At 60.4% G+C, this 15,452-nt stretch overlaps 1 protein-coding gene across 1 annotated transcript; it reads left to right on the top strand.

The window, feature by feature from the left end:
* Positions 1-10,592: 10,592 nt before the first annotated feature.
* Positions 10,593-14,255, top strand: LOC144246292 (acrosin-like). Its single transcript, XM_085569391.1, has 5 exons — positions 10,593-10,871; positions 10,987-11,247; positions 11,949-12,214; positions 12,367-12,512; positions 13,714-14,255. Exons 1-5 carry the CDS (start codon positions 10,801-10,803, stop codon positions 14,077-14,079), a joined length of 1,110 nt encoding a protein of 369 aa, XP_085425517.1. The 5' UTR covers positions 10,593-10,800; the 3' UTR covers positions 14,080-14,255.
* The last annotated feature ends 1,197 nt before the right edge of the window (positions 14,256-15,452 follow it).

Here is a 15,452-nt window from a genome sequence, read left to right as displayed (position 1 = left end):
CAATGGGGTCACTCCCAGCTCGGGGTCACTCCCAGCTTTGGGGTCACTCCCAGCTCTGGGGTCACTCCCAGCTCTGGGTCACTCCCAGCTTTGGGGTCACTCCCAGCTCCGGGATCAATGGGGTCACTCCCAGCTTTGGGGTCACTCCCAGCTCGGGGTCACTCCCAGCTTTGGGGTCACTCCCAGCTCGGGGTCACTCCCAGCTCCGGACGCGCTGCCCGGCCCTATCGGCAGAGCAGGAAACACCTTGGCGGGACCGGGATTGTCCCTTCCTGCGGGAGCCGGGCGGGGACAGACCCGACAGCGCGGCCGGGACACGGGGACACGGGGACGGAGGGACAGAGGGACAGGAGGGACAGAGGGACACGGGGACAGAGGGACACGGGGACACGGGGACAGAGGGACACGGGGACACGGGGACAGGAGGGACAGAGGGACACGGGGACAGAGGGACACGGGGACACGGGGACAGGAGGGACACGGGGACAGGAGGGACAGAGGGACACGGGAACAGAGGGACACGGGGACACGGGGACAGGAGGGACAGAGGGACACGGGGACAGAGGGACAGAGGGACACGGGGACGGAGGGACACGGGGACACGGGGACAGAGGGACAGAGGGACACGGGGACGGAGGCACAGAGGGACAGAGGCACAGAGGGACACGGGGACAAGGGGACACAGGGACAGAGGGACACGGGGACAAGGGGACACAGGGACAGGCGGTGCCCTGGCTGTGGCGCTCGCTGTGGCACTGCCCCGGCCAGCCGTGGGTGGTGACACAATGGGGCAGTGCCGGAGCTGGCCGGGGACAAGCGGACAAGCGGACAAGCGGACAAGGGGACAAGGTCACAGCTGCTGGCGGGCGCAGCGCCAGCTCACGGCGCTGTCACCCTCGGCACGGAAGGAGGGACTCGCCCCCTCCCACACCGCTGCCCGCCCCGCCTGTCCCCGTGTCCCCTCCCCCTGTCCCCTGCGTGTCCCCAGCCCCCTCCAGCTGCCCTTCTTGGCTGTCCCCATCCCCCCTTTTCCTGTCCCCCCTGGATGTCCCCATCCCCCTTTTTCCTGTCCCAATCTCCTTTTCCTGTCCCCATTCCCTTTTCCTGCCACCTCCGATGTCCCCAAGCCCTCCCTGCTCTGGTGTGCCCCTCCAGCTGTCCCCTGTCCCCTCGTGTGTCCCCGCACCTCCTTTTCCTGCTTCCCCCATGTGTCCCTGTCACCTACAATGTCCCCATTTGTGTTCCTGTGCCCCTCCTCTTCCTCGTGTGTGTCCCAGTCCCCTCCACATTGTCCCCATGTGTGTCCCTGTCCCCCCATCCTGTCACCAGGCATGTCCCTGTTCTTCTTCCATGTCCCCATGTGTGTCCCTGTCCCCCCATCCTATCACCATGTGTGTTCCTGTCCCCCCTATCCTGTCCCTGTGTGTGTCCCTGTCCCTCTTGCATGTCCCCATGTGTGTCCCTGTCCCCTCTATCCTGTCCCCAGAAACATCCCTGTCCTTCTTCCATGTCCCCACGTGTGTCCCCATCTCTCTTCCGTGTCCTCATTTGTGTCCCTGTCCCCCCTATCCTGTCCCCATGTGTGTCCCTGTCCCTCTTGCATGTCCCCATGTGTGTCCCTGTCCCCTCTATCCTGTCCCCAGGCACATCCCTGTCCTTCTTCCGTGTCCCCATGTGTGTCCCCATCCCTCTTCCATGTCCTCATGTGTGTTCCTGTCCTTCCTATCCTGTCCCTATGAGTGAGCCTGTCCCCCCTATCCTGTCACCATGCGTGTCCCTGTCCCTCTTGTGTGTCCCCCTTCATGTCCCTGTCCCTCTATCCTGCCACCATGTGTGTCCCTGTCCCTCTTCCGTGTCCCCATGTGTGTCCCTGTCCCTCTATCCTGTCCCCATGTGTGTCCCCATCCCTCTTCCGTGTCCCCATGCGTGTCCCTGTCCCTCTTGCATGTCCCCATGCGTGTCCCTGTCCCTCTTGCGTGTCCCCATGCGTGTCCCTGTCCCTCTTCCGTGTCCCCATGTGTGTCCCTGTTCCCCCATCCTGTCCCCATGCGTGTCCCTGTCCCTCTTTCGTGTCCCCATGTGTCCCTGTCCCCTCTATCCTGTCACCAGGCGTGTCCCTGTCCCTCTTGCATGTCCCCATGCGTGTCCCTGTCCCTCTTCCGTGTCCCCATGTGTGTCCCCGTCCCTCTTGCGTGTCCCCATGCGTGTCCCTGTCCCTCTTCCGTGTCCCCATGTGTGTCCCCGTCCCTCTTGCGTGTCCCCATGCGTGTCCCTGTCCCTCTTCCGTGTCCCCATGCGTGTCCCTGTCCCTCTTGCATGTCCCCATGCGTGTCCCTGTCCCTCTTGCGTATCCCCATCCGTGTCCCTGTCCCTCTTCCGTGTCCCCATGCGTGTCCCTGTCCCTCTATCCTGTCCCCATGTGTGTCCCTGTTCCCCCATCCTGTCCCCATGCGTGTCACTGTCCCTCTTGCGTGTCCCCATGCGTGTCCCTGTCCCTCTTCCGTGTCCCCATGTGTGTCCCCGTCCCTCTTCCGTGTCCCCATGCGTGTCCCTGTCCCTCTTCCGTGTCCCCATGTGTGTCCCTGTTCCCCTCTATCCTGTCCCCATGCGTGTCCCTGTCCCTCTTTCGTGTCCCCATGTGTCCCTGTCCCCTCTATCCTGTCACCAGGCGTGTCCCCGTCCCTCTTGCGTGTCCCCATGCGTGTCCGTGTTCTCCCATCCTGTCCCCATGTGTGTCCCTGTTCCCCCATCCTGTCCCCATGCGTGTCCCTGTCCCTCTTGCGTGTCCCCATGCGTGTCCCTGTCCCTCTTCCATGTCTCCATGCGTGTCCCTGTCCCCATCCGGGCTCCCTCCTGCCCCAGCCCTCCCGGACAATTGTCCCTGCTCCTGTCACCGGAGCTGTCCCAGGGCTTGGGGACAAAGGGGACACGTCCACCCCGGGAGCTCTCCAGCATTCCCGGGAATTTGTGTCCCCTCCTCCTGTGTCCGTGTCACCGTTGTCACCCCCGGGCTCAGGAGCAGCGCCCAGGTTTGTCCTTTGGCCTGCTTCGGATCCGGAGATCTCGTTGGGATTTTTTTGGGATTTTTGGAGGGGAAATGTCCCGGATTTCCTCCAGGAGAGCCGAGGAGGCGCCGCCCTCCGCAGGCTGCCCTGTCCCCCAAATTCCAGGAGTTCTCCAAGGAGCCGGGACAATTCCAGAGGCCCTGGAGAACAAATCCCGCTGGGACGGCAGGAATGGGGCCAGGCCCTCACGTGGGAGTGGGATCGGGAATGGGATCAGGAACGGGAATGGGACTGGGAACAGGATTGGGTGTCAGATCGGGAATGGGAACAGGAATGGGAATGGGATTGGGAGCGGGATTGGGTGTCAGATCGGGAATGGGATCAGGATTGGGATCAGGAGCAGGAATGGGATTGGGATTGAGAGTGAGGTCAGGAACGGGATCGGGAATGGGATCAAGATCGGGAATTGGACTGGGAACAGGATTGGGTGTCAGATCAGGAATGGGATCAGGAACGGGAAGGGGATTGGGAATGGGATTGGGTGTCAGATCAGGAATGGGATCAGGAACAGGAATGGGACTGGGAGCGGGATTGGGTGTCAAATCAGGAATGGGAACAGGAACAGAAATAGAACTGGGAACGGGATTGGGAATGGGATTGGGTGTCAGATCGGGATTGGGATCAGGATCAGGAGTGAGATCAGGAATGGGATCAGGAACGGGAATGGGATTGGGAATGGGATTGGGTGTCAGATCGGGATTGGGATCAGGATCAGGAGTGAGATCAGGAATGGGATCAGGAACGGGAATGGGACTGGGAATGGGATTGGGTGTCAGATCGGGATTGGGATCAGGAACAGGAATGGGACTGGGAATGGGATTGGGTGTCAGATCAGGAATGGGATCAGGATCAGAATCAAGAGTGAGATCAGGAATGGAATCGGGAATGGGATCAGGAGTGGGAATGGGATTGGGAATGGCATTGAGAGTGAGATCAGGAATGGGATTGGGAATGAGATCAAGATCAGGAACAAGATTGAGAGTGGGGTCAGGAATGGGATCAGGAGCAGGATTGAGAACTGGGGACTGGGGACTGGGATGGGGAACGGGATTGGGAGTGAGATCAGGAACAGGATCAGGAATGGGACCAGGAGCAAGATTGGGAATGGGATCAAGAGTGAGATTGGGAATGGGATCAGGAGCAGGATTGAGAACGGGATTTGGGACTGGGATGGGGAATGGGGTTGGGAGTGAGATCAGGAACAGGATCAGGAATGGGACCAGGAGCAAGATTGGGAATGGGATCAAGAGTGAGACTGGGAACGGGATCAGGAGCAGGATCGGGAACAGGATTGAGAGTGAGATCAGGATCGGGAATGGGATCAGGAGCAGGATTGAGAATGGGACTGGGGACTGGGATGGGGAACGGGGTTGGGAGTGAGATCAGGAACAGGATCAGGAATGGGACCAGGAATGGGATGGGGAAGGGCTCCCAGCTCTGGGAATTCCTGCTTGGGAAAACAGCCCAGCGGGGAGGGAATGGGATAGAAGAGGAAAAGAGGAATATGGGATGATGCCGGCTGCTCCTCCCATCCTGCTGGAAAATCCCAAAGCCAGGATCTCTGATTTCCTGGGAAGTGGGAAAGGAGCCAGAGCTGCCCGGAGCCGGGGCAGGTTTCTCCTTGGAATGTCAGGATATCCCAAATTCGGGAATGGAGCCGAGGAGGCTCCACAGACCCACGGAGGAGAGGCCAGGATGGCCCTGGGAGAGAAGGAGGATCCCAAAATCCAGCGGGACATGGGGACAGGACAGAGCTGGGATGAGCCCAGCTGGGATCAGGGCTGGGATCTCCTTGGAGCCATCATCTCACACCTCTGCACCCAATCCCATCTGGGAGTCCATAGGAAAACCTGGATGTTTTCCAGGATTCCCCGCCCATCCCATGTCCTGGATCCCTGCACAGCCATTCCCGCACATCCAGCCCCGACCTGGTGGCCCAAACCAGGCCTGAAGTGGCCACCCCAGGCTGGGCTAGGAGCTGCAGCCGCCTCTTCCCGGAGCTCCCGGTGCCGGAGCAGCTGCTCCGGGATCCGGAATGTTGGATTATTCCCGGCTGGCAGCCAGGGCTTTGCTGGGAGCGTGGATCCCACTGGAATCCCTCTGATCTACTTGGACCCCGCTGGGATCCCTCTGATCCCACCTGGATCCCACTGGGATCCCTCTGATCCCACCTGGATTCCCCTGGGATCCCTCTGATCCCACCTGGATCCCACTGGGATCCCTCTGATCTTGCTGGGTATTCCTCTGATCCCACCTGGATCCCACTGGGATCCCTCTGATCCCACCTGGATCCCACTGGGATCCCGCTGGGCACTCCTCTGATCCCACCTGGATTCCTCTGGGATCCCTCTGATCTTGCTGGGTATTCCTCTGATCCCACCTGGATCCCACTGGGATCCCTCAGATCCCACCTGGATCCCTCTAGGATCCCTCTGATCCCCTTGGATCCCACTGGGATCTCTCTGATCCTGCTTGGATCCCTCTGGGTCCCACTGGGCATGCCTTTGATCCCACCTGGATTCCTCTGGGATCCTGCTGGGCACTCCTCTGATCCCACCTGAATTCCTCTGGGATCCTGCTGGGATCCCTCTGATCCCACTGGGAATCCCTCAGATCCTGCCTGGATTCCTCTAGGATCCCACTGGGCACTCCTTTGATCCCTCTGATCCCACAGGGATCTCTCTGATCCCACTGGGAATCCCTCAGATCCCTCCTGGATCCCTCTGACCCTGCTGGGCATTCCTCTGATCCCACCTGGATCCCTCTGGGATCCCTCTGATCCCACTGGGATCCCTCTGATCCTGCTGGGCATTCATCTGATCCCACCTGGATTCCTCTGGGATCCCTCTGATCCCACCTGGATCCCTCTGGGATCCCTCTGATCCCACTGGGATCCCTCTGATCCTGCTGGGCATTCCTCTGATCCCACCTGGATTCCTCTGGGATCCCTCTGATCCCACCTGGATCCCTCTGGGATCCCTCTGATCCCACTGGGATCCCCCAGATCCCGCCCGGATCTTGCCCGGGCACACAGACAGGGCTGGCAGCTCCCAGGGAAATCCCCCTTCCATGCCCATATCCCGAGTTCCCGGCTCCTGCTCTGGAGAATTCCAGGTGTTCCCTGGGCACCCGGCTGGAAAAGGGTCGGGAAGGGTCCGGGCAGGATCTGGGCAAAATCCAGGCAGGATTTGGGCAGAGTGTGCACAGGTTCTGGGCAGGGTCCAGGAAAGATCCGGGCAGGTTCTGGGAATGATCCAGGCAGGTTCTGGGACAGGGTTTGGTCAGGATTTGGGAATGATCCAGGCAGGGTTTGGGGCAGGTTTTGGTTGGGATTTGGGAAAGATCCAGGCAGGGTTTGGGGCAGGATTTGGAAAAGATCCAGGCAGGGTTTGGGACAGGATTTGGGAAAGATCCAGGCAGGTTCTGGGACAGGATTTGGGAAAGATCCAGGCAGGGTTTGGTCAGGATTTGGGAAAGATCCAGGCAGGTTCTGGGACAGGATTTGGGAAAGATCCAGGCAGGTTCTGGGACAGGATTTGGTCAGGATTCAGGAGAGATCCAGGCAGGGTTTGGTCAGGATTTGGGAAAGATCCAGGCAGGTTCTGGGACAGGATCTGGTCAGGATTTGGAAAAGATCCAGGCAGGGTTTGGTCAGGATTTGGGAAAGATCCAGGCAGGGTTTGGGGCAGGTTTTGGTCGGGATTTGGGAAAGATCCAGGCAGGTTCTGGGACAGAATTTGGTCAGGATTTGGGAAAGATCCAGGCAGGGTTTGGGGCAGGTTTTGGTCGGGATTAGGGAAAGATCCAGGCAGGTTCTGGGACAGGATTTGGGAAAGATCCAGGCAGGTTCTGGGACAGGATCTGGTCGGGATTCAGGAGAGATCCAGGCAGGTTTTGGTCAGGATTTGGGAAAGATCCAGGCAGGGTTTGGGGCAGGTTTTGGTCGGGATTAGGGAAAGATCCAGGCAGGTTCTGGGACAGGATTTGGGAAAGATCCAGGCAGCTTCTGGGACAGGATCTGGTCAGGATTTGGAAAAGATCCAGGCAGGGTTTGGGGCAGGTTTTGGTCGGGATTTGGGAAAGATCCAGGCAGGTTCTGGGACAGGATCTGGTCAGGATTTGGAAAAGATCCAGGCAGGGTTTGGGGCAGGTTTTGGTCGGGATTTGGGAAAGATCCAGGCAGGTTTTGGTCAGGATTTGGGAAAGATCCAGGCAGGGTTTGGGGCAGGTTTTGGTCGGGATTCGGGAAAGATCCAGGCAGGTTCTGGGACAGGATCTGGTCGGGATTTGGGAAAGATCAAGGCAGGGTTTGGGGCAGGATTTGGGAAAGATCCAGGCAGGTTCTGGGACGGGATTTGGGGAAGATCCAGGCAGGTTCTGGGACAGGATCTGGTCGGGATTTGGGAAAGATCCAGACAGGTTTTGGTCAGGATTTGGGAGAGATCCAGGCAGGGTTTGGTCAGGATTTGGGAAAGATCCAGGCAGGTTCTGGGACAGGATCTGGTCAGGATTTGGGAGAGATCCAGGCAGGGTTTGGTCAGGATTTGGGAGAGATCCAGGCAGGTTCTGGGACAGGATCTGGTCGGGATTCAGGAGAGATCCAGGCAGGGTTTGGTCAGGATTTGGGAAAGATCCAGGCAGGTTTTGGTCGGGATTTGGGAGAGATCCAGGCAGGGTTTGGTCGGGATTTGGGAGAGATCCAGGCAGGTTCTGGGACAGGATCTGGTCGGGATTCGGGAGAGATCCAGGCAGGATCCGGGGAGGCCCAGGCAGGCTCGGCTCAGGTGCCACCGAGCCGTGCGGGGCTGGCCCGGGCTGTCCCCACGCTGGTGGCCTCGCCAGGTGGCACAGAGGGGACAGAGCCCGCGGTGGCACCCACGGGACAGGGCCCGTGTCCCTCACGGGCAGCCCCGAGTGCCGGGAATAACCCATCCAGCCACTCCTATAATCCCGGGATAACCCCATCCAGCTGCACCCTAAATCCCGGGATAACCCCATCCAGCTGCACCCTAAATCCCGGGATAACCCCATCCAGCTGCACCCTAAATCCCGGGATAACCCTATCCAGCTGCACCCTAAATCCCGAGATAACCCCATCCAGCTGCTCCCCTAAATCCCGGGATAACCCCATCCAGCCACTCCTATAATCCCGGGATAACCCCATCCAGCTGCACCCTTAAATCCTGGGATAACCCTGTCCAGCCACTCCTATAATCCCGGGATAACCCCATCCAGCTGCACCCTTAAATCCTGGGATAACCCTGTCCAGGTGGGATAACCCATCCAGCTGCACCCCTAAATCCCAGGAATACCCCATCCAGTTGCATCCATAAATCCCGGGATAACCCCATCCAGCTGCACCCATAAATCCCAGGATAACCCCATCCAGCTGCACCCCTAAATCCCGAGATAACCCCATCCAGCTAGTCCTATAAATCCCGGGATAACTCCATCCAGTTGCATCCATAAATCCCGGGATAACCCCATCCAGCTTCACCCTAAATCCTGGGATAACCCCATCCAGCTACATCTATAAATCCCGGGATAAAACCATCCAGGTGCCCCCTAAATCCTGGGATAACCCCATCCAGCTGCTCCCATAAATCCCGGGATAAACCCATCCAGCTACACCCCTAAATCCCGGGATAACCCAAACCACCTGGGAAAACCCCATCCATCCGAACCCCTAAATCCTGGGATAACCCCATCCAGCTGCTCCCATAAATCCCGGGATAACCCCATCCCGCCGCTCCCCTGGATCCCAGGCTGGATTTTAGGAAGAGGATTTTCCCCGGGGGCCCTTCCCCCGGGATTTGGGACATTCCCAAGGTTTCCAGAGCTCCGGGCGGGATTTCAGGCTGTCCCTGCAGGGCCGGGGCTTGGATTCTGATCCTCCCGGGCCCTTCCAGCTCGGGATTTCCGTAATCCCGGGATTCTGCCCCAAAACCGGGAGGAGGGACCCGCCCAGCCGTGGATTTGCTGCCACCTAGAGCGGACACCGGGGCTGGAAATTCGGGAAATTCAGGGAATTCCAGGAACAACCTCCCAGCGCCGGGAACTGTCGGGATGGAAAGCGGCTCTTCCCCAAAGGATTTGGGAATTCTGGCCGCCACCACACTCCCGGCACAAGGGATGCTGTGCCCGTTCCAGGCTTCCCCGGGCAAGGAAAACCTGGAATTGCGGGAGGGAATTCGCCGAAGATTCTTCTCAGCACTGCCCAGGGACGGCAGAAGTTAAAATGAAACGCCCCAAAACTTAAAAAATCAAAAATCCACCCCAAAACACCACCAGGAACACAAGAAATCAGTACTGAGGGGACACAAATCTTTGGGATCTGGGAGGAGAGTGACAATGGAGGTGCTCCAAAAGGACACAAATCTTTGGGATCTGGGAGGAGAGGTGACACTGAGGGGACACAAATCTTTGGGATCGGAGAGCAGAGGTGACACTGAAGGAACACAAATGTTTGGGATTAGGGAGCAGAGGTGACAATGGAGCTGTCCCTGAGGTGACACAAATCTTTGGGATCACGGAGCAGAGTGACACTGAAGGGACACAAATCTTTGGGATCGGGGAGCAGAGGTGACAACGGAGCTGCCTCTGAGGGGACACAAATGTTTGGGATCACGGAGCAGAGGTGACACTGAGGGGACACAAATCTTTGGGATTAGGGAGCAGAGGTGACAATGGAGCTGCTCCTGAGGGGACACAAATCTTTGGGATTAGGGAGCAGAGTGACAATGGAGCTGCCCCTGAGGGGACACAAATCTTTGGGATCGGGGAGAGGCGGTGACACTGAAGGGACACAAATCTTTGGGATCTGGGAGGAGAGTGACAATGGAGGTGCTCCAAAAGGACACAAATCTTTGGGATTGGGGAGCAGAGGTGACACTGAGGGGACACAAATGTTTGGGATTAGGGAGCAGAGGTGACAATGGAGCTGTCCCCGAGGTGACACAAATCTTTGGGATCACGGAGCAGAGTGACACTGAGGGGACACAAATCTTTGGGATCACGGAGCAGAGTGACACTGAAGGGACACAAATCTTTGGGATCGGGGAGCAGAGTGACAATGGAGCTGCCCCAAGGTGACGCAAATCTTTGGGATCTGGGAGCAGAGTGACAATGGAGCTGCCCCAAGGGGACACAAATGTTTGGGATCACGGAGCAGAGGTGACACTGAGGGGACACAAATCTTTGGGATTAGGGAGCAGAGGTGACAATGGAGCTGCCCCTGAGGGGACACAAATCTTTGGGATCGGGGAGCAGAGATGACACTGAAGGGACACAAATCTTTGGGATCAGGGAGAGGCGGTGACACTGAAGGGACACAAATGTTTGGGATTAGGGAGCAGAGTGACAATGGAGCTGCCCTTAAGGAGACACAAATCCTCGGGATCAGAGCTGCGATCTGGGAGCGGCGGTGACACCGGAGCTGCCCCAAAGGGACACAATTCCCCTGTGGCCCGGCCCCTCTAAGGCCGCTCTTCTCCGACCCGACCCCTCCCTCCTGCTGGAAACGCCCAAATTCCCGGGAAGCTGCGGCTGCTCCAGCCCTGGAAGTGGCCGGGGACAGCGGGAGGTGGCACTGCCCGCGGCACGGGTGGCACCACGCCCTCGTTACGGCCCCTGCCACCCCAACCGTTCCAAGGTTCCGCCGCTCTGTGACATCAGCCCGCTCGGTGGCACCGGAGGTGACAGTTCTGCTCCGCCTCTGCCACCTGCGCTGGCAGCGATGGCTTGGCTGAGACTGCTCGTTCTGCTGGCCCTTGTTGGGCCCGTGTGGACCACCTGGGACACCTGCAGGTCAGTGGCCCGGGGGGCTCGGGGACACTCGGGGGGTTCCCTGGCACAGAGGAGCCCCTCGGGGTCCCTGTCCCTGCTGTCCCCGAGCAGGGCGGTGATGGCTCTGTGCTTCCAGAGGCACCTGCGGGCTCCGGCCCATGGCCTTCGACCACAGCTCTGCGGCTGCTGAGTACTCCCAGGGCAAAGACTACGAATCCTTGGATCTTTCCGAAGGTTCCTCCCAAAACAAGGGTGGCTCCGGGGTCCACCCGGGGGCCTGGCCCGGCGTGGTCAGCGTCCAGGCCACCCTGGAGAACGGCACGTGGCACATGTGCTCGGGGGCACTCATCCACCCCCAGTGGGTGCTCACGGTGGCACAATGCTTCTTCGGGGCTGGGTAAGGAGGAGCAGGGTCGGGGGGACAGGGATGTCCCCAGAACAGGATCAGGGATGTCCCCACAGCAGGGACATGGGTGTCCCCACAGGAGAATCAGAGATGTCCCAACAGCAGGGATGGGGAAATCTCCAAAACAGGCTCAGGGATGTCCCCACAGCAGGAACATGGGTGTCCCCTCAGGAGGATCAGGGGTGTCCCCTTTTCCTCAGTTTACCATTCCCAAGGCCTTTCTAAAACAATCCTCCATGCTACCATGCCAGCATGACAGCAACATGTCCCCACAGCAGGGACAGAGATGTCCCCACAGCAGGAATATGGATGTCCCCTCAGGAGGATCAGGGATGTCTCCACAGCAGGGACAGGGATGTTCCCTCAGGACACTCAGGGATGTCCCCACAGCATGGATAGAAAAATCCCCCACAGCAGGGACAGGGATGTCCCCACAGGAGGATCAGGGATATCCCTTGCAGCAGGGACAGGGGTGTTCCCTCAGGAGGATCAGGGATGTCCTCACAGCACGGATGGGGAAATCTCCAAAACAGGCTCAGGGATGTCCCCACAGCAGGGACAGGGATGTCCCCACAGGAGGATCAGGGATGTCCCCGCAGCACAAGGAGCTGCCCAGAGCACGAAGGACATTGTGCTGCCACATCCCTCGGCTCTGCTCCCTGTCACCCCTGTCCCCACCCGCTGCTCCTCAGGGACATCTCCCGGTGGGAAGTGGTGATCGGAGCCACGGACCTGAGCCAGCCGGGCCCCGAGGCCGAGCTGCGCCACATCCAGTCGCTCAAGATGCACCAGCACTACGACCCCACCACGGCCAAGAACAACATCGCTCTGCTGGAGCTGGACCAGCCCGTGGAGTGCAGCGACTACATCCAGCTGGGCTGCGTGCCCGACAGCGCCCTGGCAGTGCCCGAGCTGAGAACGTGCTACATCGCGGGCTGGAGAGCCGCCCCGGACAGCGGTCAGTGCCCGGCCGGGCCGAGCCCCGAGCCGCGGGAGCCGGGCCCCGTGTGCCCGGAGCTGCGGGCAGGGACGCGGCGGGACGGGGGCACGGCCCGGGGCCGGCGCCGTGCCCGGGGAGGTGCCGGTGCTCAGCGCCCGCTGTGCCCGCAGCCCCCGGCCCGCGCCTGGTGCTGCAGGAGGCCAAGGTGCGGCTGATGGACGTGCAGCTGTGCAACAGCAGCCGCTGGTACGGGGGGGCCGTGCAGCCCCAGGACCTGTGCGCGGGGTACCCGCGGGGCGGCATCGACACCTGCCAGGTGGGGCTGGGCCCGGGCTGGGCACGGGGACCGCGAGCCGGGCACGGGGACCGCGGGACCGCCCAAGCCGGCACAGGGACCCCAGGCCAGCACAGGGACCCCGAGCCGGGCACAGGGACCCCGGGACCCCCCGAGCCGGCACAGGGACCCTGAGCCCAACCCTGCCTTGGCACCCTCTGGGCCTGGCCCGGTGCCCTCCCAGCCCCGTGTCCCCACCACTGACGGGTGTCCCTTCGCCATCCCCGTGTCCCTGTCCTGTCCCATGGCCCCAGGGCTGTCCTCCCTTCCCCAGTTCCCAGATCCCTCTCCTGTGCCTCCGTGCTGCCCTTCCCTTCCCCTTCCACCTCGGAATCCCCTTGGGTCCAGCCCAGCCCAGGCCACCCCCTGTCCCACCCCTGTCACTGCTCCCTGCCCGTCCCCATCCCCATGTCCCTGTCCCCATGTCCCTGTCCCCCTGTCACTGCTCCCTGTCCTTGTCCCTGTCCCTGTCCCCATCCCCATGTCCCTGTCCCCATCCCCATGTCCCTTTCCCTGTCCCTGTCCCCATCCCCATGTCCCCATGTCCTCTGTCCCCATCCCCGTGTCCCTGTCCCCTGTCCCTGTCCCCATCCCCATGTCCCCATCCCCACCCCTGTCCCCATCCCCATGTCCCTTTCCCTGTCCCTGTCCCCATCCCCATGTCCCCATGTCCCCATGTCCCCATCCCCGTGTCCCTGTCCCTGTCCCTGTCCCTGTCCCTGTCCCTGTCCCCATCCCCATGTCCCCATCCCCATGTCCCTTTCCCTGTCCCTGTCCCCATCCCCATGTCCCCATGTCCCCATCCCCATGTCCCCATGTCCCCATCCCCATGTCCCCATGTCCCTGTCCCCATCCCCATCCCCATGTCCCCATCCCCATGTCCCTTTCCCTGTCCCTGTCCCCATCCCCATGTCCCTGTCCCTGTCCCCATCCCCATGTCCCTGTCCCCATCCCCATGTCCCTGTCCCTGTCCCCATCCCTGTCCCCATCCCCGTCCCTGTCCAGGGGCTCCAGTTCCCTTTCCCATCCACGGATCCCTGTCCCGTGTCCCAGGGCTGCCACTCCCCCTCTGTGCCTCCCTGTGCCAGTGTCCCCCTGTCCCCAAACCCCATCCAGTGTCCCCATAGCCCCGAGGTGTGGCTGTGACCCCGGCACAGCCCCTGACCCCTCTCTCCTGGCGCAGGGGGACATCGGGGGTCCCCTGGTGTGCAAGGACAACGGCGGTGACTACTTCTGGCTGGTGGGACTGGCCAGCTGGGGCAAGGGCTGCGCCGGGGCCAAGCGGCCCGGGGTGTTCACCTCCACCCAGCACTTCCACACCTGGATCCAGGTGCAGATGGGGCTGCTCCCACCAGAAGCCGACGCTCCTCCACCCGAGCCCTTCCCCAGCTCGGAGAAGGAGCCCCAGGCGGACTCGGAGGATGAACTGAATCCCAACCCCGAGGACTCGGAGGATTACACGGGGGTTTCGTTCCAACAACAGATCCTGGGGAAATTCCTGAACCTGCTGCTGGAGCTCCTGCAGTTCCTGAAGGGAGAGAAAGCCTGAGCGGCGGGATGTGCCGATCCAGTTTTGGCAATCCTGCCCTGCTGGGGCCGTGGCTCTGGGACCAGGCCAGCCCCGGTGCCCAGGGCTGCTGTGCCCTGCCCACGTCCCTGCCCTGCGCCCGCCCCGATGCTGAATCCAGTTTGTTGTTGAATTAGAGTTGTTCCAGTTTCCAGTTTGCCGCCGTGTCCAGTTTGGTCTTCTGGGAAAAACAAGGGTGGGACAATCTGGGGCAAAGGGAGGGGTTGGGTCTGGTTTGGGGGGACACGAGGGGGAGCCAGGGAAGGGGAGGATGGGCCTGGAGGTGGAGAGAGGGAGAAACTTCTCCAGCCCAGGCTGCCCCAGCAGAGCCTCAGGGAAAAGTCCTGGAGAGGGGCAGGACGGGGCACAGCTGGAGCTGTGGAGGTGCTGGAGGTGCCACCCTGATCTGCTGCTGCCACCCAGGGCTGTCCCCTCTGTCACCAGCTCGTGTCCCTGAGGCTGCCAGTGTTATAAATCAAGGCGAATAATTTGATTCAGCCTTGTAAGATCAATTAATAATTTTATTAATTACAGCAAGCGATAGCAAGCAAACAGCAGCTTGGGAGCCTGGCTCTACCAAAAGCTGACAACCTTTTTTCTCTTCAGTCCCTTTTTATCCAGCACAAGTGGGGGTGATGGGTTCCTTCCGCTGCGGTTATCAGTTCCAGCAGAGATTGGTTTCACAAGTGGGGGTGATGGATCTCCATCCGCTGCTGTTATCAGTTCCAGCAGAGATTGGTTTCACAAGTGGGGGTGATGGATCTCCATCCGCTGCGGTTATCAGTTCCAGCAGAGATTGGTTTCACAAGTGGGGGTGATGGATCTCCATCCGCTGCGGTTATCAGTTCCAGCAGAGATTGGTTTCACAAGTGGGGGTGATGGATCTCCTTCCACTGCCGTTATCACTTCCAGCCAGTCCTGCAAGATCTTTCACAATCTTTGTTTGCGGTTACCAGCCTTGCCCAAGCCTGCAAATTCCATGCCCCGACCCCCCAACCCTTTTATCCAAATTTCATACTTTTGATGAACAAACAAGTCCATGCAGTTTTTAACACCAGGACCCATCCCAGTGCCCGTGCTGTAGAACCGGGTCCAGGCTCTGCTCCGGGGCTCCCGGCAGTGGCGGCAGAGGAGCGGGCAGGGACAGACCCCAGGAGGCAGCGCTGCCCCGGGCAGTGCCCAGCCCTGAACGGAGACCGGCGCGGGGTGGAGTCTCCTCCCTGGCGATATTCCCGAGCTGCCCGTGCTGTGCCACGTCCCTCCCTGGCACGCCCATTCCCAGCTGCCCCATCCCGTGCCCGGCGCGGCCGCTCGGGACTACAACTCCCAGCACGCCCCGCGGCCGCCTGGCCGCC

Source organism: Lonchura striata, chromosome 1A (genome assembly GCF_050655825.1).
Source record: "Lonchura striata isolate lonStrDom1 chromosome 1A, ASM5065582v1, whole genome shotgun sequence".
Taxonomy (NCBI): Eukaryota; Metazoa; Chordata; class Aves; order Passeriformes; family Estrildidae; genus Lonchura; species Lonchura striata.
Note: the sequence above shows the minus strand (reverse complement) of the source record. Positions and strands in the feature narration are given on the sequence as shown.

What these genes read in the sequence shown, in the direction of transcription:
- LOC144246292 (XM_085569391.1), top strand. Translation starts at nt 10,801, where the DNA reads ATGGCTTGGCTGAGACTGCTCGTTCTGCTGGCCCTTGTTGGGCCCGTG. An exon ending in ACCACCTGGGACACCTGCAG is followed by an intron (nt 10,872 to 10,986) that starts GTCAGTGGCCCG and finishes CTGTGCTTCCAG; the next exon opens with AGGCACCTGCGGGCTCCGGC. An exon ending in GAGAGCCGCCCCGGACAGCG is followed by an intron (nt 12,215 to 12,366) that starts GTCAGTGCCCGG and finishes CTGTGCCCGCAG; the next exon opens with CCCCCGGCCCGCGCCTGGTG.